Genomic DNA, 23,111 nt, shown 5'->3' with positions numbered 1-23,111 from the left:
GCCCTGCCGGTGTCCTCCCTCCAAGCCCGCGCTCCATGGCCGACCCCTTGCCGCCGCGGACCCGCGGCCCAGCCGTCGCCGCGATGCCGCAGAGTCCGACGCGCATCTCCCGCCTGCAGGAGAAGGAGGAGCTGCGGCAGCTGAACGACCGGCTGGCCGTGTACATCGACAAGGTGCGGAGCCTGGAGACGGAGAACAGCGCGCTGCAGCTGCAGGTGACCCAGCGGGAGGAGGTGCGGGGCCGCGAGGTCAGCGGGCTCAAGGCGATCTACGAGGCGGAGCTGGCGGACGCGCGGCGGGCGCTGGACGACACGGCGCGGGAGCGCGCCAAGCTGCAGATCGAGCTGGGCAAGCTGCGCGCCGAGCACGAGCAGCTCCTGGGCAGGTGGGTGATAAAAAGGCCGGGAAGCATCGGTGGCGCGGCGGGATGGAGATGGGGATGCGGGCGGAGCGGCGCAGGAGGCACCGGCGGAGCGCACCCCGCCCGTCCCGCCGGCGCTCGGCCGGGGCTCCGCGGCCGGCAATGAATGGGGGAATGAATGAGGAGCGACGGGCAGCGCTGCCGCCGCTCCGCCCCGGCGCGAAGAGCTGGCCCCGAGCGCCGCCCCTGCCGGGTGCGAGTGCCCCGGCCCCCGCAGCATCCGCGGGGTGCTCCGGTGCGCACGGAAAAAAGGGGGAGTTTGGTTAGATAGGTTGGATATCAGGCAGGAGTTGCTTACTGTGCGCTGGAACAGGTTGTACAGGGAGGCCGGAGCGTAAGAAATGAGGTGAAGTGCTCTGATTGCTGCCCGGAGTAAAGGAGACCTTAGAGCACCTTCCTGTAACTAAGGGAGGCTGCGGAGAGATTTTTGACAAGGGCGCGGGGTGTTCGGATAAGATGGGAGCGGCTTTAAACTGAAGAGGGGCAGGTTTAGATGGGATATCGGGCAGAAATTCTTGGCTGTGAGAGAGGTGATGTCCTGGCACAGGTGGCCCAGGGAGGCTGTGGATGGTCCCATCCCTGGAATTGTTCCAGGCCAGGCTTGATGGAGCTCAGGATGGTCTGCTTTAGTCTGGGAACTGGAGACTGGACGGGCTTTAGAGTCCATCCCAGTCCCTTAGAATGTGATTCCATGAGTGTTCGCCTCCCCCTGCACGGACTGAGGGGCTGTCCTGAAGGCTCAGGCTGCTTCGGGATGAAAAATTGAGCCTTTCTCAAAGAGATCAACTTCATAATGTGAAAATACTGACTAGGTAATACATGGATCATGCTTGAAACCAAAGGGGGCTGTAATTTCTGTGTGAACGCCCTCCTGGATGTTCAGATGTTCCAAAGGTAGAATTTGTGTCCGCACATCCCCCAGATTGACGGCTTTAGGGCACATTGCCAAGATCCCTGTTTTTGCCGCGAACTGATTTTGAGACACTAGATTTTGCTTCTTAAAACGATTAATTTGTTTATTTGGTTCCTTGTTTGTGTTTACCTTCCACTTGGTTTTTGTGGCTGCTGCACAGTTTTAGGCGTTCGCGCTTTACCCTTGGAATCACAAGGTGTGGCAATATTGGGATGGGGGGTAAAAACCTCCAGAGTTGTTATTCTTCCTCTGCTACTGTGTCTTAAATGCCCTCTCAGCCCTGATGTTTCGTGATGAGGAAGATACTTCGTGTGTAACCAGCGCATTGATGTTCTCCCGCGTCTGCAGACAGCTCTGATATCTCTTGGACTCGGTTATTTAAAAAAACCAAAACCGTGAGCTTCTAATTAGTGAGACTGGTTAATCTGGAGGCTCTCTCTTGGCGCCTCATGAAAGTCTTAAATCAAAGTAGTCATTGACAGTGATAGGGGAAAGCCAGGTGTAGCTGCTGACAGGCACCAGCATTGCTTGACTCCGGGGTCAAGCCAGGAATTTCCATCTCTTGATGATTTTATTGAGGAGGACACACTCTTGTGTCAGCTTCTCACATAGACGCCGTGCGTGGGACTGGGATCCAAACGCAGGCTGTGGTGGATTCCCTTTTTGTGGCTGGAACCAAGGCTCTAATAACGTGGACACGGGCATCTGCATATTCTGTCTTGCATTTGCCTGTGATACTTGGCAAAAAACCTGTTTTATTGGGGGCGGGTGTTGATTGCCAAGAACTCCTGGAGGGTTTAGTGAAACGAACACTCGGTGCTGTTTGGGGCTCCTGGGCTCCACTTGTTTGTGGCTCTTTGGTGTGGTTTGGTGCTGCCAGACCTCAGGATGGGCGTGCAGTTTCTTAGTCGTCTTTGAGTGCTAAGATGGATATCTTGGGGATATCTAAGCTTATCTGTAATTCTATTTGCAAAGCCTTAAAAAGGAGCAGAGGGGTTTTTCACTTGAACTGGAGCACGCTCCTTCATGGCTTCTTAAAGCTGTTAAATCACATTGTAACCTGACAAAAAATGCTCTTGAAAGCACTTTGCACAAGTGTGCATAGGAGCACTGTGAAGGTTTGCAAGGTAACATGAGGATGTGTGCTCTCAGCAGGATTTTCCTTGCCCTCTCTGGAAGCAGAACTGCAGTGTGCTGTATGCACTGGCTTTAGTTAAAATGTGAGTTTGTTGTAGTTTGGATCTAACAGAGCCAGTTGCAGGGGAAGAAAAAGGGAAAAAAAAAGTTTCCTGGCATGTTTGGTTTGTGTGGTTTATATATATATATATATATTCTGGTAGCCATAACATTGAGATTAGTGATGGCTTTGTTTCCTTACAGAGCTGGTGGTGGAGAAATGGTGTTCTGGGTCTGTGGAGGCAGCAAAGATGATTTGCCACTTGATTATCTGAAGCTGGGCAATACCTTTCATGGTCTAGCTGGCCTTCTTGTGTTACTTGAATATTTTTGCAGGTGTGTTCTTGTGCCACTCTGTTTCCTCTGGTTAGCACAGCATCCTTAATTGCTTGATCCATTTTATTCCAGGCATCTCTCAGTCACACTTAGTGCCTCAAACTCAAGCTTCTAGTTACTCTGAAAGTGCTGTAGGACTTTTCCTATTCTTTCTTCACAAAAATTAAAGCTCCGGTCACCTATTTGTTGGATTTGCTGACTTCAGTGCCGTCTGTACAGTGTGATGCACCAAAAAGCTTGCTCTGTTCATACTTCAAATCCCTCAAGAAAATTGCATTTTTTTACTGTTTGTTTACACTCCTATATATACAGCAGTCTTGCTGCATGCTGTCCTAGAGTGCTTGCCATGCAGCCATAGGTTCTGCTCTAGCAAAAATATGAGGGTTTCCCTTGATACTTCAAATCTCTAAAGAACTAAGTGGGGGAAAAGTGAGATTTAAAAAATGAGCTTCCCTATTTTTGTTCTGGAGAGGGGATGGGAAAGTGATACTCATGGTTGTGTAGGTAGGAGGCTTAAGTGATGGGCAGAATGGAGATAAAGGAAAATAAATCTCTGTGTCTCAAGACTTAGGGGAAAAAAAACCCCATGCCATTTGGGTTTGGGTGTATAGAATGCTTGGGAGGTGGAGGAGAGGGAGATCTCTCTTCCATGGTTTGAGAAATTGAGAGACAGCACAAATTTCACAGTATTTCCAGTTTATTTTCTCATTAGTGATTAGACAAGACTTAACTGTATGCTTTGCTATCAGTGTTGGCCGTTGTAGAGACATGCCTCTACTTCTGTACTTTAAATAAACTTGTAATAATTTTTTGTAATAAAATTGTGTAATTAATTGTGACTGCTACGCTTTTGCCAGTCAAGGGCTGTGGCAGACACCAGCAGTAGCTCCACAGAATAAAATGCCTGTGCATATTGATTTCCAGCTGCTGGGCTTGCTCGTGAGCAATAGAGGCGAAGAAATGCTTCCTGTAGGTAGCAGGACCATGAACGCTCAAAATTCGTGATGATACAATTAGCAACAAATTATTTTGGGGTAACAACTCCTGTTATTTTTAGGTAAGAGTGCGCTTCCTACAACAGAGCAGCGTTGCCTCGGCTGGGAGTTCAGATTGCTGCGAGTTCCATATTTCTTGGGAAAAGGATTAAAAAACGGACAAGGCGTACAAATCAGTGAGGGATGTCGTCCTTGGGCATGTCATAATGCCATCACTTAAGCAGCAGGTCCCAGCTGCTCCGTCGCATCCTACAAGACTGGACAAAGCTTCTGCTTTTGAGGGGAGACGTGTCATGGGTTCATCGTTTGCCACAAGTGCACACCAGGGAGAACTGCTGGGCCAGAAAGGTCTCGTGTGTCACTGGGAGCAATTAACTTAACAAGGGCGCGCATTGTGAATTTTGGCACAGCTGTGTCACCAAGTCCTGCTGAACAGGGGCCGTTCAGAGAGCCGGGGCTGGCTGGCTGCTGTGTTTGTGTGCCTCTGCTGATGGGTCAGGTTTCAGCATAGTTTCCCACTGGTGGAAGTGGTTTCCAAGATAAAGAAAATTTATTTCGAAGAGTGTTTCTGATGGAGACTTAATGGTCAGAAATCCCTGGCTGGACTTGCCCAGTTCTGGTTGGTGGTGTGAGGAAATTGTGTTCTTTAGGAGGTGTGAGCTGGTGTTAACTCCAGTTAATTTAGGAAACCCATTGTTTGCATTTGTCTTTGGCAGGCTGGGGTTTCACTGTGGCAGTTTGCCAGTGTTGAGGGACATCTGCCTCCTGGAAGAGGAGAGACAATGTGATTAGAGTAACTTTGAAGGAAATTGTGTGTTTTATTGAAGGTGTTGGCGAAGGACTTAATCTTCCTTTATTATCTTCAGGTGTTGTGTTAAGTGCATTAATAGTAAATGTGGCAAGAAACTAAACTTTAGTTTTAAGTATCAAAGAGATAGTTTATGTGGCTGGCTGGCTTTGCATCTCCATCTGGCCTTCCTTCCCATCTTCACTCTAAAGTACATTTCTGCACTGAGATTGGACAGTAAAATGAATATCAGGAACAGCTTCCCATCAGCCTGTGGCTTGAATTGCTGATCGAGGGTGCAGCTGGTACCCCGAGCAGCCACACAGAGCCATGTGGTGTTGGTGCAGGCAGAGATGTGACACCTGTCCCAGGCTTTGCCAGGGTGCATATGTGCTGCGAGGAGCTGGAAAGGAAGCTGGCTTGAGTTGTTTTCAGGCGTATTTTTGTTATTGTAGGTGATCTTGAAAAGTGAGGCAAAGATTGGAATTTCAGAGGTTTTAATCTGAGATCTGTCGCCGTTTGGATGTGTACCACAGAGCACCCAGAGGGGGAAGGAGTGGGGTGGTTGGCTTGTTGTGAAATCATTCAAGCCACTGAAATGTAAGAATTTGTATTCTGAAGTCAGCACGTCTTCTGTGCAGTGTGGGACATAATTATTTGGGCTCAAATACGTGGAAATGTAATGAAGACAGGGTAGTGGGCAGTGGCTTGATATGTGTTTGTGTGTGTAGTTTCTGCTTAAAATGGGGTTATGGGGCTCACACAGATGACCGTGAGCTTCAGGTTGGATTTGTGACTTCAAGCAGGGTGTGACTAGAGATGATGTGTTGTTGTTGGTTGCAAACATTTAAATAAAATGGGTAACATGAGACGAGGTTGAAACAACATTGCATATATTTATTTACAGGAAAGCCATACTTGTCCAGTTACTTTTATGTCGGTCTCTAATCAAATATTTGAATGCTCTTAGGTGCTTCTTACGTTATTTAAGTCACTTCCTTGCAAAATACAGCCCTAGCATTTTGTCTGCCATGGGGGGAAAATGTGGGAAACTGACTGCTAGCTAAATAAAACATAGAAAATTCATTTCTGTAGTTGGGTTTTTTTAATTATTATTTTCATATTTCTCTACAAGTGGAGTAGAAAACCAACCCACTGTGCAGTAAATGTAATTTTATAGGGGTCTAAATATAGGTTGCATTATCAGGAGTGGCGACACGTGTGTATCTATGTCACGACTTGGCTGAAAGCCCATGCTTTCTGAGGAGGGTTTGGTTAATGTTGGCAATGCTTAGCTTGGTGATCAGGCTCTTAAGTAGCTGCGGAGAAGAGTGGGTGGGGTGTGGGAGGTGAGAGGGATCTGCGGTAGGCTGGTGGCATCCTGCGCTCGGTCAGTTCCAAACGAAATTTTGAATTACACCTCCCAAGGTCTGGCTGCTGACTGCTTACCTCGCACTAGGGTGTGTGGCTTGTCTGGCTCCAGATGGTCAGCTCAGCTAGAAAATTATTTCTTTGGGGGTTTTTGTTTAGTTGAGGCTTTTTTGTGTGGCTTTTCTATTAACTTAGCAAGAAGTTTAAGGAGATGATGGGAAATTGTAGGTTGTTGTAAACAATTCCATGGATAAGAAGATGCACGCACTTTGAAGTCAAAAGAGAGAAAACCAAACTGCTTCTTTGAAAAAGATGCGAGTCAGCAATTACTTGTTTGCTTTTATTTTCCTTTCATGAGTCAAACTACTTGAAAAGGAGCACAGTTCTAGGTGATCTCTGAACACTGCAACAGGAAGGTGTTTGAGGTTTTTTCATTTGCTGTATTCAGATGTAGCTTTGGCTCTCTGGGGAGGAAGAAGGCGTCTATTGTCAGGAGGCTGAAGTTTTTCCTGGTCAAAATTAATGGATGTAAGGGTGAAGTATGTGCTGTATACATTGGTGTTTGTTTTTCTACATCACAGAGGCTTTTCTGATCTTCTCCTCCTTTCCTGAATTCCCTTCAGGGCTGGGACGACACTGTTGAGTTGCTGAGATTTCATCTGGCTTCCAGCGTTTGAAGTGTGGAGCTCCAGTTTCTGTTTTCTCTCTGAGAACGTGTTCAGATGAGCTGTCTCACAGTTAGACAGCTCATGTCACTAACAACTAATAGTGCTTAATTTTAATTCTCCACCCACCCACCACCCCCCTGCTGTGGCTTTTGTTGCATTAAATTATAGTGTGGCTGCACAGACAGTCTTGTTGCAAACAAGCCAGAAAGGGCTGATCTAACTGGTAATACTTTTTGTGGTACAGGTACTACCCTGGGTTTTAATCATGTTGTTGTTGTTGCTAGTCTATTTTATTATAATACCCTTTTTTCTTTGCTGATGCATGGCAAGAACGCTCTTCTCAGCTGGCTCTCAGTCTGTAAATGCATTAAAAAGGTATTTGTATTAAAATAATTTAGGATCCAAGCAGTTTAAGGTATCCACCACCTTGGGTAGTGGCACATTTTGGGGACTCTCTGTTTCAGAGTCCAGGATAATTTGGGGAGCAGCACACTGTTTATAGTTCTGCAACTTTCTCATTTCAGGATCTGACTTGGTAGCCTTGGTTTCAGCTTAGGAGAAGCAGTTTCTTCACATTTTGATTAAAGCTTTTTTTTCCAGAAGTGTGATCAAGCAAGAAATGTCTGCTGTGGACCCTCATACTTCCTAATAGGGGATGGAGGGATTGGGTTTTTTTACAGATGTTTTTGTACAGATGTGCAACACACCTTCCCTTCCTTCTTTTTCCTCTTCTGCTGCGCGCTTTCCTTGCGTGCTGAAGTTCCGGCAGGGCTGGGTGCAAGAGGAAGGACGGGGAATAATGCAGAGAGCTGGAAGCAGGAATGCCCAAACCCCAAATCCTGTATTTTTGTCCAAGCCCCGGGTCCGGCCGTGGGTCTGAGGAGTGAGATCCCGCTAAGGCGGTGGGGAGTGCTGGGCTGGAGGAAGCAGCTGAGTGCAGGAGAGTGTTTTTGTGTGTCTCAGGGGCTCCCAGCCTGGCCCTTGGATGCCGGGGGGGCAGCAGGTGCTAATCCCAGGGATCGGGATTAAGGAGCGCTAAGTCTGTTGCATAAGGGCTGCCATGTGGTGTGGCTGTGTGCTGAAACCGGCAGGCAGGCACTCCATCCCTGCATCCCTCCGTGTGCATGCACCTCGCCTGTGAGCGTGACAAGTGCAGGTAATCTTGGGGGGGAAAAGGGATTTTTTAAAGCTGAGGGTGTCTGCTTTTAAAATTGTGTTGATTTTTGCCTTCGGTCTCATTCTGTCGAGATGCATTGCTGTTGTGTCTTATAAACCTTACAGCGACTAAAAAGAGTTGTGGATGTATTCTGAATCTATCTAATTTTATTTTGATTTCGATTTATTCAATTTTCTGCATGTTATGCTGTTTATTCTGGGTTGGTTCTTTTGTGTTGTTTTGGGGTTTTTTTTAACATCTGGAAAGAAAAGCATAAAAACTGAAGAAGGACATGTCAGCTCTCATTATTACTGAGCCTAAATCTGTCCATCCCTTTAAAAAGTTCACAGTTCAATTAAAACCATCTAGGACTTGTGCATGCTACTGCCCTTGATAGACAAGGGTGGATATCCCAGGCAGAAAAATAATGAACTCCAAGGCTGAAGAACTTGTTACACATTTAATGGCTGCTTGTGCTATCTAAGGACAAGAGACACTTTGATTCATGATTTTGGGTTTCCTTTCTCCTGTTTTTGAGAGTAGCCTGTTACAGTGTTATTTGTGGATAATAAACTTGTGTTTATGTGACATTACTTTTCCCCCCTGTTTGATTTCTCTGTTTGAATATGCTGGTTTAGGAGATAAACACCTAGAACATGTTTGTCTAGACACAAAAGCTAATTTTAAGGTAATTTGAAAATCTTCTGTGCTTGCCTTCATCAAGAAATCACCTCTGCACCCAGTGTAATTTCTGTGATGGCGGATATTGTATAGACAGGATTTGGGTCTGTGGAGCTTTGCCATTTTTGAAGGTTGCTGCCAAAGCCCAGTAAATTTAGCTAAAACAAAATGTTTTTGACAGGTGTTTCTCAAGTTCAAGATTCAGATTGCTTTATTAGCCAGCAGTCTATTTTGGGGACATTTCTAGGTTTTCTTGCTACCATTTCTAGGCATTTTTAGGTTTTCTTACAATCACTTTCTCTGGTTTGTTCCAGCTATGCAAAAAAGGAATCTGACCTCAGTGGAGCCCAGGTCAAACTTCGTGAGTTTGAGGCAGCCCTGAATTCTAAAGAAGCTGCACTGGCCACAGCTCTTGGTGATAAGAAGAGTCTGGAGGGAGAAATTGAAGATTTGAAAGAGCAAATTAGAGAGGTGAGAAGAAATTAATATCTTAACCATCAGGTTCTCTTAGCGAGTGAGGTGGTTTTCTGTATTATGAGCTGCCAATCTGATGAAATATAACTTTGTAACCAAAAAAAAAGGATGAAAACCTGTCCAGAGCTGAGACAGCTCTTAAAATCGAAGATGCTGAAATTATGAGGGATGTTACTTAGGGCGAAGAAAGGAGATCAAGACTCAAAGTACACTTGACACTTTTCAGAATTGTTTTGGGGGCAGATTGGCTTGACAAGAACAGATAATAAGTGACAAATAACAATTTCTCTCTGCCCCCCTTTTGTTTCTGCCTCTGGTTCTGCATGTTCTGCTGGAACAATGAGGAGGAAAACCTCTTCTCCTAGTTTTGTTAGCCTTTAGATTTGTAATGTTGAACATCGCCACCTCAAGAAGACAAGTTGTGGAGAGAAGGAATAAATGGTGTTTTCTATGTATTAAAAATTGATTTGTAAGGAAAATTATTAGGGAGCAATTTTAATGCCAGTTACTAATGTGAAATATATAGAACTCGCTTGTATAAGCAACTGCAAAAGTGTCCATGTGTGATATGTAATATTACTGGGATAAATATTGGGATCTGATTGTGAAGTTAAACCTTAATATGTAGTAGCTGTAGTTCTGTGAGGCTTTGGCCCCTGTGTGAGTTCTACTGCATAATTTGTGTTGATTTTTTTTTAATTTTTTTTTTTTTATTTCTTAAAGCTTGAAGCTTCTATAGCTGCTGCCACGAGCCAGCTTATAAACGAAACTTTGCAGAAAGTGGACCTTGAGAACCGTTGTCAGAGCCTCCTTGAGGACCTGGAATTCCGTAAAAATATGTATGAGGAGGTAAATTTAACATTTTTAAAGAGAAGGCGGCAACTGGTGTGGGAAATCCTAGAATAGGAAAATAACTTAGGTTGTTGGGAGGTACCTCTGCAATTTGTCTGAATTTCTACTCAGAGTAGGGTTTACCTCTGTTCTGGCATGAAGGTTTCTAACTTCCTTTTTCTAGGAAAAATGATTTTAATTCTGAATTCTTGTGGTAAAATGACCTCATGTATCATGTTGTTTCATCTTAAATTCTGATCATGGTATGCAATGCACGTCTTTTTCTGTTAATGAGAAAGTAGGTTAATTTCCCACATAATCCCATTATAAGAAATAAAGTGGAGGGAGACTCAAACAGGTGCTCTGGGCCTGCAATGTTTTTAATTTCAAACCTTTCTAATAGGATGCTCTTGAATAATGGAAACAAAGGTGGAGGAATAGTTGTCTCTTAGAACTTTCTCTTGCCACCCTCCCTTTCACCTGCGGCATTTGAGTCTTTCCAGGAGGAACCGTAGGGCAGTAACAAATGTCTTTTGTTCCATGTGTGCTTTTCCTTGCTAGAAGTGTTTTCAGCTTTGTTTCATATTGTTGGAATCCCTTTCTTTCCAGAGAAAGCACAGGCAAGCACACAAGTAAATGGGGAAAGTGAGTTGACTGTTATTTCACAGCAGTTTGATTTTGTTGAAGCACACAAGGTACCTCAAGAAAGGAGGGATCTATTTCCAAAATCTGATGATTCTGAGGTGTGTTTGTTGCAAGTTCAGGGAACTCCCAGAGAAAAAAATACTGATGGTATCCTAGCTCTTATTTTAACGACTAGCTTTTGCAAGATAAGGCTGGGGAGACCATTTCTACCAAAAGCTTCGCGCCAGAATAATCCGACCCTGGAACCTGCATTACTCCCCGCTCAGCAGGAAACTTTGGTCCCGTATTTCCCGGGTGTTGGCATGTTTCTGTGGCTCCCACAGGAGATCAACGAGACGAGAAGGAAGCATGAGACGCGCCTGGTGGAGGTGGATTCTGGGCGCCAGATCGAGTACGAGCACAAGCTGGCCCAGGCCCTCCACGAGATCCGAGAGCAGCACGACGCACAAGTGAAGCTCTACAAGGAGGAGCTGGAGGAGACTTACCATTCCAAGGTGAGAGCAGTGTTCTCACACAGCTGTTTGGCGCTGCTTCGGTTTTGTTTGGCTTAACAGCGCAATTTGTGGCGGCTTGGAGGGGCTTGGAATTAGCACGCGTTTGGGTGTGGGTTCGCACTTTCACATCTTGCTTTGGGAGCAGGTTTAATGCTCATCAGGTACAGCAACAGAAGGGAAGGGAAGCACTGTGTGAAGGTGGTGTGGGGGGAAAAGTGATTAAGGCTGGGATTACCACGAATTCAGGGAAAATTTTTTGAATTGTTAAGCATGATACTGAGCAATGATAAATATATATTTATAAAAATTCATAATGGGGCTGCTGAGAAGATAGAAAATAGAGTTTTCTGAGCCTGTACAAAACATGGGGAAGTTTTACAATGCCCAGTAACTTCTGTTTTTCACTCATCTAGACAGAAATCTGAAATCAGTTAGACTTCATCATTTCCTTCCTCTGCTGTTACTCAGCATTTATGTCAGGAAGCACCCTGATGTCTCAACTGAACCTGGTTTCTGTGGCTGTGCTTGTTGCAGTTAGTATTGTTTAAAAGCAGGGTGAGATTTTACATCAGAAAAGTTCATATAAACTGAATTTATTAGCATCAGTTTTGGTCTTTTCAGCCTGCTTATCTCCAGGCCTTCAATCTGGCTTGGAAAAGATTATTTAAAATACAGTCTAGCCAAAAATGCAACCTCTCATTGCTTCCTTGGTCTTTATCATCAGGTATAATTCTCTGTATTTTTGGAAACTTAGTTAAAAAAAATAAATTGGATTGCTTTGCACCATCATCATCGAGTTCAATAAATTTGTGGTGCAGCTCAAATGTGTGTGGTAGTGTTCAGCAGGAACGATTTAGTTACTCTGTAAAAGTAAAACTGTTGAAGTTTGAAGTGATAGAATGAAACAATAGTGGTTTAGGACACTAGTACTGGTGCCAATTTGCTTTTATTGCCTGAAAGGTAACAAGTTTGCCTCTTTTTAGAGAATGTAAACTCATTTCAGTTTAGAGAATGTAAACTCATTTCACTAAGGGGGAGCTAAAGCGCGTTAAATAAACATTTAAGTGCATTGAATAAACTTTAGCCAGCATGAAAACGGGGCTCAGTAGCTCAGTTTCAGTAATGTCTACAAGGGAAAGTTTTAATCCTAAAGTAAATACTCAGAGAATTGGAATTCCAGGCAGGGCAAACGAACGCGGTACCCACGTTTTAGCCCCAAAGAAAGAAAGGTTTCAGCGCGTTGGGGCTGCAGAGAGGAACTCGGGCGGCTTAGCGTGGCCCGTGGGTTTCTGGTGATTCATTCCTCCTTCTGGTGAAAGTTACTGCGAAACTGACGTGCTGGCTTTGGTGCCCTGCAGCTGGAGAGCGCCAGGCTGTCCTCGGAGATGAGCAGCTCTGCGGCCAACACCATCCGGGAGCAGCTGAACGAGAGCCACATGCGCATCGACAGCCTGTCCTCCCACATCGCCAGCCTCCAGAAAGAGGTACCCAGCTCTGCCCCCTCGCTCCCGCTGTTCACACCTGCTGGGTTTGGTGTCAAAGGGCTTTTCTTCCCATTACATTTGTTGGGTTTTGTGTTAAAGGTGTGTTTTTTCCCCAAGCTTGTTCAGTGTCGCAACCCGAGTTTTGTCTTCTCTCCTCCTGCTCTGTGCTGTTTCAAATTCATTTGTATCTCCTCTTGACAAGCTTTTATTTTATTTTTCTGTGTGTAGTAGTCTGCTATGGAGCCAGTGTTTGAAATGGGGTACTGTGAAGTGGCTTTTGTGGAGAGATGAGGCAATTTTAGGCAAATGTGTATTAAATGTTCTTGACGCTCTGAGCAGTTTAGTACTGACTGGACCAGCCTAGTGTAGAATTCTACAAAGCAACATTCAGAGCCAGAAATGGAATTTGGAGGCTCTTTTCATTCTAGATCCAGTTTGCATCCAGACATCTAAAAAATCCAAAACTGTTGACAAGATCTTGCCCAGATTAGGAATGTGAGACTGAGCAAACAACATCAAAAAACTGTACTCAAGCATCTGTAGGGCAGGGCCTCAAACAGAAATTGGTTATTCCTAGATTACAGAGGGCATAGATCACACCCAGAGAAGTATGACATGGTGTATGACAAGTGATATGTTCAGTACTGGCCTGCTTGTAACATTGTGTGCACTGCAGTGGGAAATCCACAGTGAAAATCAGAAGAGTTAGGAGTAGGTTCTGCAGTAAGCTTTTGTAACTTACTTGAAAACGCAAGAAAAACATGTGAACATTTTTATTAATATAAAATACTGGTAGTGTTCTATCCTTTCTGTGATACACTTTGAATTTTACTCCTCCTGTACAGTAGACTCTAATAGGGCATCAAAATTCTGTGTATTTCCAGTGAGAAATATAAATGTGGGGGATATTATTTCCTAATTTTCCAAATAAATTGGCAGATACTTGTAAGAGTCTTCCTAGTTTTCCTTTTATCTAGTCAGGTTAGTCTCTGGAAAAGATCAGGTGGTAAAATGAATGTGCCACAGAGTTGGATGGAAAATTTTGGCCACTTAGATCTTATTTCTGCCTTTAGATTACCATCATCTTTTGGTGGTTCAGTCAAGAGGTTTGTTAAGTTAATTACCTCTGTTCTGTGACTCCAGGAGTGACAGCTTTGTTCAGAGGACTTGCTCCTGAACTGGCAGAAGTGTTTGTTGCTCATTTCAGGGCATTCAACTTCAGAGAAAATCAACTTCTGTCATTTTGGCCATGATTTTTCCACCAAATAAACCATTTTGCTGTGGTTTTGAGGTCGTTTTTTTACGGTAGCATTAGTGAAGTCAGCCAGGACACTTTTGTTTTCCACTTTAGTAGCATTAAGTTAAGCATTACTTTCTTGGAAATCTCTTATCCCTGGTGCTGGTCTGGTTTGAGTTGCCAGCACTGAGCTCTGTAGTAGACTCCGCTGTGATCTTCCATGTGACACAAAACTCCATTTATTAAATTCCTTATCTGGCTCTTAGCATTCACAACCAGTTATACTGGTCCCTTGTGTCAGACATGGAGACTCCCTCTCCTCTTCTCTGTCTCTGGAATATGTGGTGACTTCCTAAATTTGGATGCATGCATAACAAACTCTGTGATTATGGGGCATCGGCTCATCTGTCTGCTCCTTAATTTAAAGAAAAAAAATGAATCTCAAGGGGCTGTGAAACAGAAGAAAGCACGCTTATGGAAACCCTAAAGCTGCCATCATTTTGGGCTTTCTTTGATAAGCATTCCATTCTGGGTGTGCACTTTTAAGAGATCTGCTGACCTGATGGAATTTTTGAAGCAGGAGACAAATCAGATTTCTTCAAGGAGTGCTTATCACCACACTCTGAGCAGGCCTTGGAGGCTTTGGGGATGGGCAGGCAGGTTTGCACTGACAGCAACCCCTGTTCCTTGAGGGGAGCTGCCTCCCAGAATTCAGGATTAGCAGCACCAAGCCAAAGCACAGAGCAGACACCTGGAAAACACAGAGCACTGAAACACCTCCAGGGGTGGTGATTCCTCCACCTGCCTCCCTGGGCAGCCCACTCCAATATCTAACCACCCTTTTGGTGAAGAAATCTGTCCTAACATCCAGACTAAACCTCCCCTCGTGCAGCTCAGGACTGTGTTCCTGTGTCCTGTCTGGAATGTGTTAAACTCTTAAGCTCAATTTTTCTTTCCTGAGTAGTAAATTCAAGTGCTGTAGCATATTTTCAGACCTCAGAAAAACAGAGCAAAGTCATTGTTTCCCCAAAGATGTTGCAAGTTTCACTGGAATTTTATGTGTTTACGTTTGTAGTAGGTGAGTTGGAAAGGAGGGAGTTGAACACATGGGTGAGTTTGAACTCATGGGAGGGTGTAACTTCTGTATTTTGAACTTGGTGTTGCCTGAACAACAGGGGAGCAGCACGGGGAGGCTTGGCTGGGCTTTCTCTGCACCACAACTGATGTTTTCAATGCTTTTCCTCTAGTCCAGAGCATGGCAGGACAGAGCACAGGAGCTGGAGAGCAGCTTGGCCCAGGAGCAGGAGAACTGCCGCAAAACACTGGCAGAGAAGGAGAAGGAAATTGCAGAGATAAGAAATCAGATGCAGGAGCAGCTGAATGACTACGAGCAGCTCCTGGATGTTAAACTGGCACTTGACATGGAGATCAATGCATACCGGAAATTGCTGGAGGGTGAAGAGGAGAGGTAGGGAAGACATGGCAAGGAGGTGGTGTCTCTGTTATCTCTGTGCTTTTCTTGTCTCCTTCTCTGTTAAAAAGCAGTTTTTAGTGGTGCTTGACTGCTTTCCATGGCACTGTTTTTGCCTCCTCCTGTCTGACAGAGTTCTAAGTCATCAAGAGACCAAGAACACTGATTATCAGACCAGCTCTCAAGGCAGCAAACACCCTTTACTTTACCCTTTTCTTTTTTATTTTTTTTTATATTTTTTCTCTTTTTAAAATCTTTTTTATCTATCTTTTTAATATTTTTAAAATCTTTTCCCCTTTCCTTTTCCCCTTTCCTTTTCCCCTTTCCTTTTCCCCTTTCCTAAGGTCCAGCGGAGAAGAAGTAATGAATTGTCATTTGTATGCCTGCTTGGTGTTGTGCTTAATGTTCTTCTGCAAAATTAGTTGCAGGGTTAATTATTTGTTACCCACATTCCCCCAAGTATAGAATAATTTTAATAAAGTCATAGCCATTGTGATGGCCCAGCTCATCAGCCAGCTGCCTTTTCCACATCTGGCGTCAGAGTTCTTCCAGTACTGAGAATTTTCACCACTGTCACAACTGTCATTTAAAGCAGTTTTGTTCTTCACTGTGTTCTGAGCTACACTCTGCTGATTCCTCTCAACTGTGGGGATGGAACAGCCAAAGCTTTTATGCCACTGTGTTTTTGCATTAATTTCACACAGTGGCTTAAGTCTCCCTAGGGTTTTTGTTTCTTTGTAGTCTTCAACAAATGCACAGAAATGCTTTTATGCTCTTAATATAGTAATCCATTAGTATTATCTGCTCCAGGAGCATTAATCAGCTGTTTGACAACATTTTATTCACCTCTTCAGTACTTCAGCTTTCGCTTATTCACGTAACATGCTTTGTTTACTAGGCTGCTGTATAAATCTATGGGAAGAAGAGGAGATGAAAGGAAGTTTAGTTTAAAAAAGGTGGAAAAAGTGAAACTAAATAATGGAATCTTTAAGGCTGGGAAAGATATGAATCCAGCTGCAGACCCAGCACTGCCGTGGCCAGCACTAAACCCAAGTGCCCCGGTGTCCCCAAGTGCCGCATACACGTTTCCAACACTTGGATGTTTGGATGATGATTCCACCACGTCCCTGGGCAAAGCCTGACTGCCTTTTCAGTGAAGAAATTCCTCCTGACACCCAGTGCGCACTATCCCTGTCCCACTTCAGCTCTTCCCTCTCGCTCTGTCCCGCATTCCCCGCAAGCGCGCCCCGGCCTCCAGCTCTCATCGCCCTCCTGCCAGCGGGTTGTGGAGGGCAGGGAGGTCCCTCCCTGAGCCCCCTGTTCTCTGATGTGCTCTCTGTGTGTGTGTGTTCTCTCCCTTGCCCACGCCAGGCTGAAGCTGTCCCCCAGCCCCTCCTCGCGGGTCACCGTCTCGCACGCCTCGTCCAGCCGCAGCGTGCGCACGGCCGGCGGCAAGAGGAGGAGGATTGACGTGGAGGAGTCCGAAGCCAGCAGCAGCGTGACCATTTCCCACTCTGCCTCCGCCACGGGGAACGTGTCCATCGAGGAGATAGACGTGGACGGGAAGTTCATTCGCTTGAAGAACACCTCTGAGCAGGTTTGGAAGTGACCGCGCGTGTCCCGAGTAGAGGGAGTCCTCGGTGCCCTTGCAGCTCCCAAGGCTTCACTTTGACCCCAGAGCTTGTGGCATTAAGGAGCTGGTGTGTCCCAAAGAAAGCTTTCACACACTGATCTGGATTGGTGGTGACTTTCCCCCAAGGATTTTTGGTGCTTTTGTTTTACTGCAAGGTGGCCCGTCCACCAAATCATTACCTCGCGCTTCTGCGTTCTGCCTTGCAAGTAATGCACCTGTAAAACTGTACCAGTGACGTTCTTCCTGATCAGAAATACTGCAAGCAGACACCAGGCTGCTTTAGATGCCTTTTCAGCACTTTTTCTGCCTTAAAAAGGCTCAAAACAAATAAATACATATGCAGAATAGAGGTCTAGATGAAATTAACTGCCAATGTCCCTTGTATCTGCATAGAGCTTCCCTAAATTATGGTTTTTCTTCTTCCTTGGCTGCACACACAATTTTATGAGCCCTCAACTCTCATGCCAAAGCCACTGCTAGAGTGACCACTGAGATTATATGGTTCTGTGAATAGGTTAGAATTTGTGTTGGGAGGGTACACACATCTACACAAATGAAGAACTCTTTGATAAATAATAACCACTTCCTTATTTTGCTGTTACATACATTTTGCTGTTACATACAGCACATTTCCCTCCTTTATCATCACTAAAAGGCAGCCTGTTGTGATGAGCTGGCCTGGTTCCAAGTGTCCCAGTCCCCTCTAATCAGTGAGGATATGGACAGGCTCCTCCAGACAGCGATCATGTGGGTTTTAATTACCTGTAATTACCACACCTGGGGAGCAATGGTTTCATTTAGTGAATTCAAGAAACCTTGACATTTCTCTTGGTCTAGACACTTCATTCTGTAGATGACTCAATTCAGCCAGGTCAAAAACTGTTTCTGGTGAGTCAGAATCTGCCTCTTTTTTGCTTTTTTGAGGGATTTTTTTGAGTTTCCCCCCACACATATGCTTAACACATAGGTTTTTCCCCCCACCTTTTATTTAATTACCCTGCACATCCCTTGTTTCATAAGGAAGGAGAAGCATCAGTTTTGTTCCCAGTAACCATGGGTGGTTCATGTTTTTAGCACTTTTCTAGGGCGTCTAGATATTTGAGCAACTCCCTGTAGTGCAGTGTAATAAACTGTACTTGGGGAATATTCATAAGTGTTTCGACAGTTTATATAAATAAATAGATTTTAAAATTTTAAAAAACACTCTTAAGGGATGGTATGTGTTGGTGCAATGACAAACTGAATGTCAACATCCATTGAATTATATAAGATTGTTTATTTTAGATAATTTTGACTGACAGTGGGAACTGTTGAATGATCAGAACCTGTGTTTGTGGGAGAGTTGAAAAAATGCTTGTTTTGAATTTAAAAAAATACCTACTCTTGTTTTGAAGGAGTCATTCTGTAAAGATGACCTGTATGTGATTTGTTAATACTTTTAAAGTAGTTGATAGGAAAAAAAAATAACATAGGGAGCATGTGGTGGCAAGTGTGCATATGTAAAAATATTTCAAGAATACTAACAGCAATATTTTGTTTTCTAGGAAGCCTGCTTGCCATTCTGTGCTTCAAAAAAACAATAAATATTTGTAAGGGGATTTTAATATTTAATACCTGTTACTAATATGTATTTCTCTGGCCCAAGTGATAACAAAACTGATGCAAATCATAAACATTAGTTAAGTTAACATCAGAACTCAAAAGCAGAATGTATTAAGCTTTAACTTCAAATAAGAGGTAAAATAAATTAACCTAAAATTATTCTAATTCCATGCTGAAGATCAAGTGATAATAAACCCTTTCACTGAAAGTTTTATGTGTGTCACAGCCTTAAAGATAAAACACACTACATTGCATAGCAGAAAAATTAATGCTAGTGGAAACACTAAATTTTTTTCTTCTTCCTCTCCCTTTTTTTAGGATCAACCTATGGGAGGTTGGGAGATGATCCGAAAAATAGGAGACACTTCTGCAAGTTACAGATATACCTCAAGATACGTACTAAAGGCAGGCCAGACTGTTACAGTAAGTGGTCAGGTTTCACTTGGAATGGACTTCAGGCCAATTTCTGTGGGTGAAAAAGACAAAAGGGTTTTTAGTTTTGTCCTTTCTCTGTGTGTTTTCAGGAAGTTATCACCTGTGTTAGTGTTGGGCATTTGTTGTGTTAATTGCTGGGATAATTAATATAGAGATGCTTTTCAGAATTTTCTGAGTGAAGCACAAATTTTCGCCCTGTGCAGGTGAAAATTTTACGTCACATTACATATTCTGAAGTCCCTGCATTAAAAACACATGTGCTTTATTGTACAAAACTTTAGATTTGCTTGGTTTTCCTTACTGGAAGGGATTCACAGCGTCACTTAAATGAAATAACATTAACTGAATTTGGAAATGTGGTAAAATATGGCAAAATATGTTCCTGTGTGACTTGTGTTGTCAGATCTGGGCTGCAAATGCTGGAGTAACTGCGAGCCCTCCCACTGACCTCATCTGGAAGAACCAGAATTCCTGGGGCACCGGGGAAGATGTGAAAGTTGTGCTGAAGAATTCTCAGGGAGAGGTAAAGCACCCCAGATCTGTGTGAGATTTTTTCTCTCTCTAGGTGGCATCACCTACAAGGATTCAGATGAGGGCTCCATACAGGAATGCACTGCAGGGGTTTTTTGGTAAAGTTTTCTCCTTTTGGAGAACTAGCTGCAGTTTAGAAATGCCTTTACTGAAGCCTGTGATTTTTTTTTTTTTACTCTGTATTGAGTCTAAATAGTGAAAAAATTACATATTCAGGCACCTTCCTCATGGCAGGAGCTGGGCAGTGCCTTAGAACACACCTTGAAAAGAGAGTTTTGGTAAATTCTTGATCAGTCTTCTAAATCAGTTTTTCTTGAACCTGTGTGCTTATGAGGAATGGGGAATCACACAGTGAAATCCACATGAAACAATGAGGGGTTACTAAAACTTGGGATGGGATAGTTGCTGTGACATGCTGCAAGTGAAAGAAAATATTTAAATATATATGAAAAAATAATATTTTGGAAGGACCTGATGACTGTGGTGTCAGAAACAGTCCTTTTAATCTTTAAGATATTTAAAACTAAGCTGCTTATGATCAATGCTTGAGAAGTGTACAAACAAAATGAGTACAAGGAGTTCTCCCAGCAGCTGGAGCTTTCATTTCTCAGAAGTCCCGAGCAGGTGAGAAACAGGAGATTTTGTAATTGTTGTTTTTTTGACGAGTTCGAGTCTTAAAACTGTCTTGCAGGAGGTTGCTCAGAGAAGCACTGTGTTCAAAACAACAGCACGTAAAGGGGAAGATGAAGAAGTTGAGGAAGAAGTAGCTGAAGCTCTGGATGAGGAAGACATTTACCGTCAGCAGGTATTTTCTTTTAGGGCTAACAAGGTTATTTATGTTGAAAAAATTGAGATTTAAGTCATGAATTCTTAAAACAAAAAACTAAAAATTGAGTGCAGATGTTAATTTATTTTATTTTTTAAAATCAGTAATTAAGGAAAGCATGGAGCTGTCTTTTTGAAAATATTGCCTAACATATCCTCTTGCAGAAAAGTACATTTTTTTTAAAAGTTTAAGATATGGGGATTTTTTTTTTCCTCCCCTTAAACTCTGTTCCTCTTAAGATTACCCCCCATGCCAATTTATAACAGAGCTTGGCTTAAGCAGCTAAATTTACTAAAAGTTTTCAGAATTTAAATCTCTCTTTATCTCTCATAGAGAAGGCCATGTTAGTGTCTTATATTCAAATATTTTTTCTGATAAAGAGAGATACTCACATATTTTCTTTGATTGAGATAATTTGAGATTTGAAAACTCTTTGAGAGAAAATGTGCCTGGCATGCTGAAAAAAAAAATGAAGTTCTGAAGATCAAAAAAAAAACAAAAAAAACAAGAACTGTGTTGGAAATCAGCAATGTTAGATTTATTATATAGAACCTCACAAGGTTCTTCTTTATGCTCCCTGATTCAAATATAGAAATTATTTGTATTTTTCTGATGCCTGTCATCTTATTACTCCTCCATAGGAAAGGACATGTAACATTGTTTTAATTCCAGGATAAAACAGGTTGTACAGCTTTGCTGTCTCTTATTTGTACCCTGCCAGGGCAATAATTTCATGTATGTGTATATATATGTATATGTGTATATATATGTGTGTGTATATGTATGTATATACAAATGTATACGTATATGTATATATGAATTTAATTATATATTAAATATAATATTATCTAATTTAAATATATAATTTAAATATAATTAAATGTTTAAAAATATAATTGACTGTATAAAAATATATAATTAATGTATGTTTGAGAGATAATGAATATATAATGAATATATATGAATATATAATGATATAGTCAATATATAGTCAATATATAGTCAATATATGTTATAATTAATATATAATTAATATAAAATTAATACATACTTGTTTAATACTATATATTAAAAAGCACAGTAGATTCTTTTGAGTAGAAAAGCAGTTTGAGCATTTTGCTGCTGGGTGGTTTGTTGGTTTTTTGGGGGGTTTTTCTGGGTGATTTTTTTGTTGTTGTTGGTTTTAAATGGTTCTCCCTGTTCTCAACAGGCAGAGCAAAGGGCATCCAAAGGAAGCTGTGTGGTCATGTGAAATTCCAGCCACTCCAGGCTCCTCCAGCCGTGGTAATCCCTGCCTGCAGAACAGAGCCTTCTGAGAAGCACAACGTTATTTTCCTGTCTGTGAATTTTTAAAGCTGCGAGTCTGATGGCCTTAAACTTCCTCTGCCACTGAAAAAAAAAACAAACAAACAAAAAAAAAGACAAAAAAAACAACAAAGGAAAAAGGAAGGTTTGTCACAAGCATCTCGACTTCCTGGCAGGATGTGAGCTGTGAGCTCCTGATGAGGAGCATTCAGCAGATGCTCCTGTCTCTCTCTCTCAGATTTATACACCAGTCTCTCTTCATTGAAACCTTGCTGGAGTAGGAATATTCCAGTGTGTTTTGGGGATCGATTTTTTTTAGATTATACCACTCTAGACTAGTTGCTACGACCTCTTTGTAATTTAGGTGCTGTTGGTTTAGAGTTTTTAATTCTGGAAGAGGATTCATGTTACACCTTGTAGTTGTGTTGTTAAGATAGTGTTACCCCCTTAAATTTTTATGTGGTTTTTTCTAACAAATTAGAAAGCTGTTTTAATATGGATTGCCTTATTTGTTTACAACTTTTAGTAACAAAACAAAGTCTCTAGAGGTCTAGTCTACATTTGTATGGAAAACAGTTTTAATTTTGCCAATGTTGAAAGTTTTTCTGTCCTTTTCACATTATTCCAATGTCTGAAAAACATTTAAATAAAGTATGTCTGTGCTACAGAGTAAAGTTTTTGGAATTTGTTTCTTCCTAGAGCTGAGCTCAAAGTTGAATGAGCGTTGAATCCTTAAAATTTGATGGGCTTTGAAGCTGAAGAAACATCCATTAAATGGAACAGTGGCATTTGAGGTGCAAAGATTTCTTCTGAATAATGACTGATACTGCTTCACATTTGGAAAATCAGTTCTTTAGAGCTTTATTCACACTCTGTTGCATTTGTGCTCATCTTGGCTGATGGTTCTGTTCTTCCTGGACTGGCTTTTACTGCCTCCTGCAAGTACCAGGCCTAAGCAATGTGAGCGAACACAGTAATATAAAGAGAAATTTAAAAGTGCTGTAAAATAGTTATCTTTGACTTAGCCTGAATGTATTGTTTTAAATGCAAAGCCAGAATTATGGAAGTTTATTGGAATTTTTTTTAATTGACTGGACTGGTTTTTTTCATGGCAAAATTAAGGGTTTTTTTAGCATGTCTTTCACCTTGGATGAGCCCTTTTCTGGTGGAATTTCAACCATGTGCCAGCAGAAGGTAGAAAGGGAGGGGTTGATGGACAATTCTTAAGTTATGGTAGGAACCTGCTTGCAAATTCTTGGTTATAGCTTTTGTAGACCCTGTTCTTTGACGACAATGGGAGAAATGCAGATTTTAGAATAATTCTTCCTTTTTTCATTGCTGTGGCAAGAATTACTGTAAATTAGAAGAAGGGAGTGTTGGGAAACACAACTGTGAAACATGCTGCCACAAGGTGGAGGTCTTGTTTTGCTTGTTCTTTTTTAATACTTGTACAGCAACAGCCCAACCCTCCCTGCATTCCCTGCAACTTCCATAACTTGATTATCATTGGTTCTGGCATTAGAAAATTGCATCGTCTACAGGTGAAAACTGTTTGGCAATTTACTGCTTGCTGCTGGATAAACATTTTACCAGAAATGGTTTTGCTCAAATACACTCACTCCTGTAAGGAACAGATTAG

General features: G+C 42.6%; 1 protein-coding gene across 1 annotated transcript; it reads left to right on the top strand.

The window, feature by feature from the left end:
- On the top strand, window positions 1-21,551 carry LMNB1 (lamin B1). The gene is made up of 11 exons (XM_054287089.1): window positions 1-385; window positions 8,819-8,975; window positions 9,702-9,827; window positions 10,778-10,948; window positions 12,307-12,432; window positions 14,917-15,137; window positions 16,512-16,737; window positions 18,694-18,798; window positions 19,214-19,333; window positions 20,033-20,146; window positions 21,378-21,551. The coding sequence occupies exons 1-11, from the start codon at window positions 36-38 to the stop codon at window positions 21,417-21,419; spliced, it is 1,758 nt and encodes a 585-aa protein (XP_054143064.1). The 5' UTR covers window positions 1-35; the 3' UTR covers window positions 21,420-21,551.
- Window positions 21,552-23,111: the final 1,560 nt, after the last annotated feature.

The sequence above is a fragment of the Melozone crissalis genome, unplaced genomic scaffold (genome assembly GCF_028551555.1).
Source record: "Melozone crissalis strain CALT ecotype California unplaced genomic scaffold, PUWL_Pcris_2 ptg000005l_1, whole genome shotgun sequence".
Taxonomy (NCBI): domain Eukaryota; kingdom Metazoa; phylum Chordata; class Aves; order Passeriformes; family Passerellidae; genus Melozone; species Melozone crissalis.
This window is presented reverse-complemented; position numbering and strand designations above follow the sequence as displayed.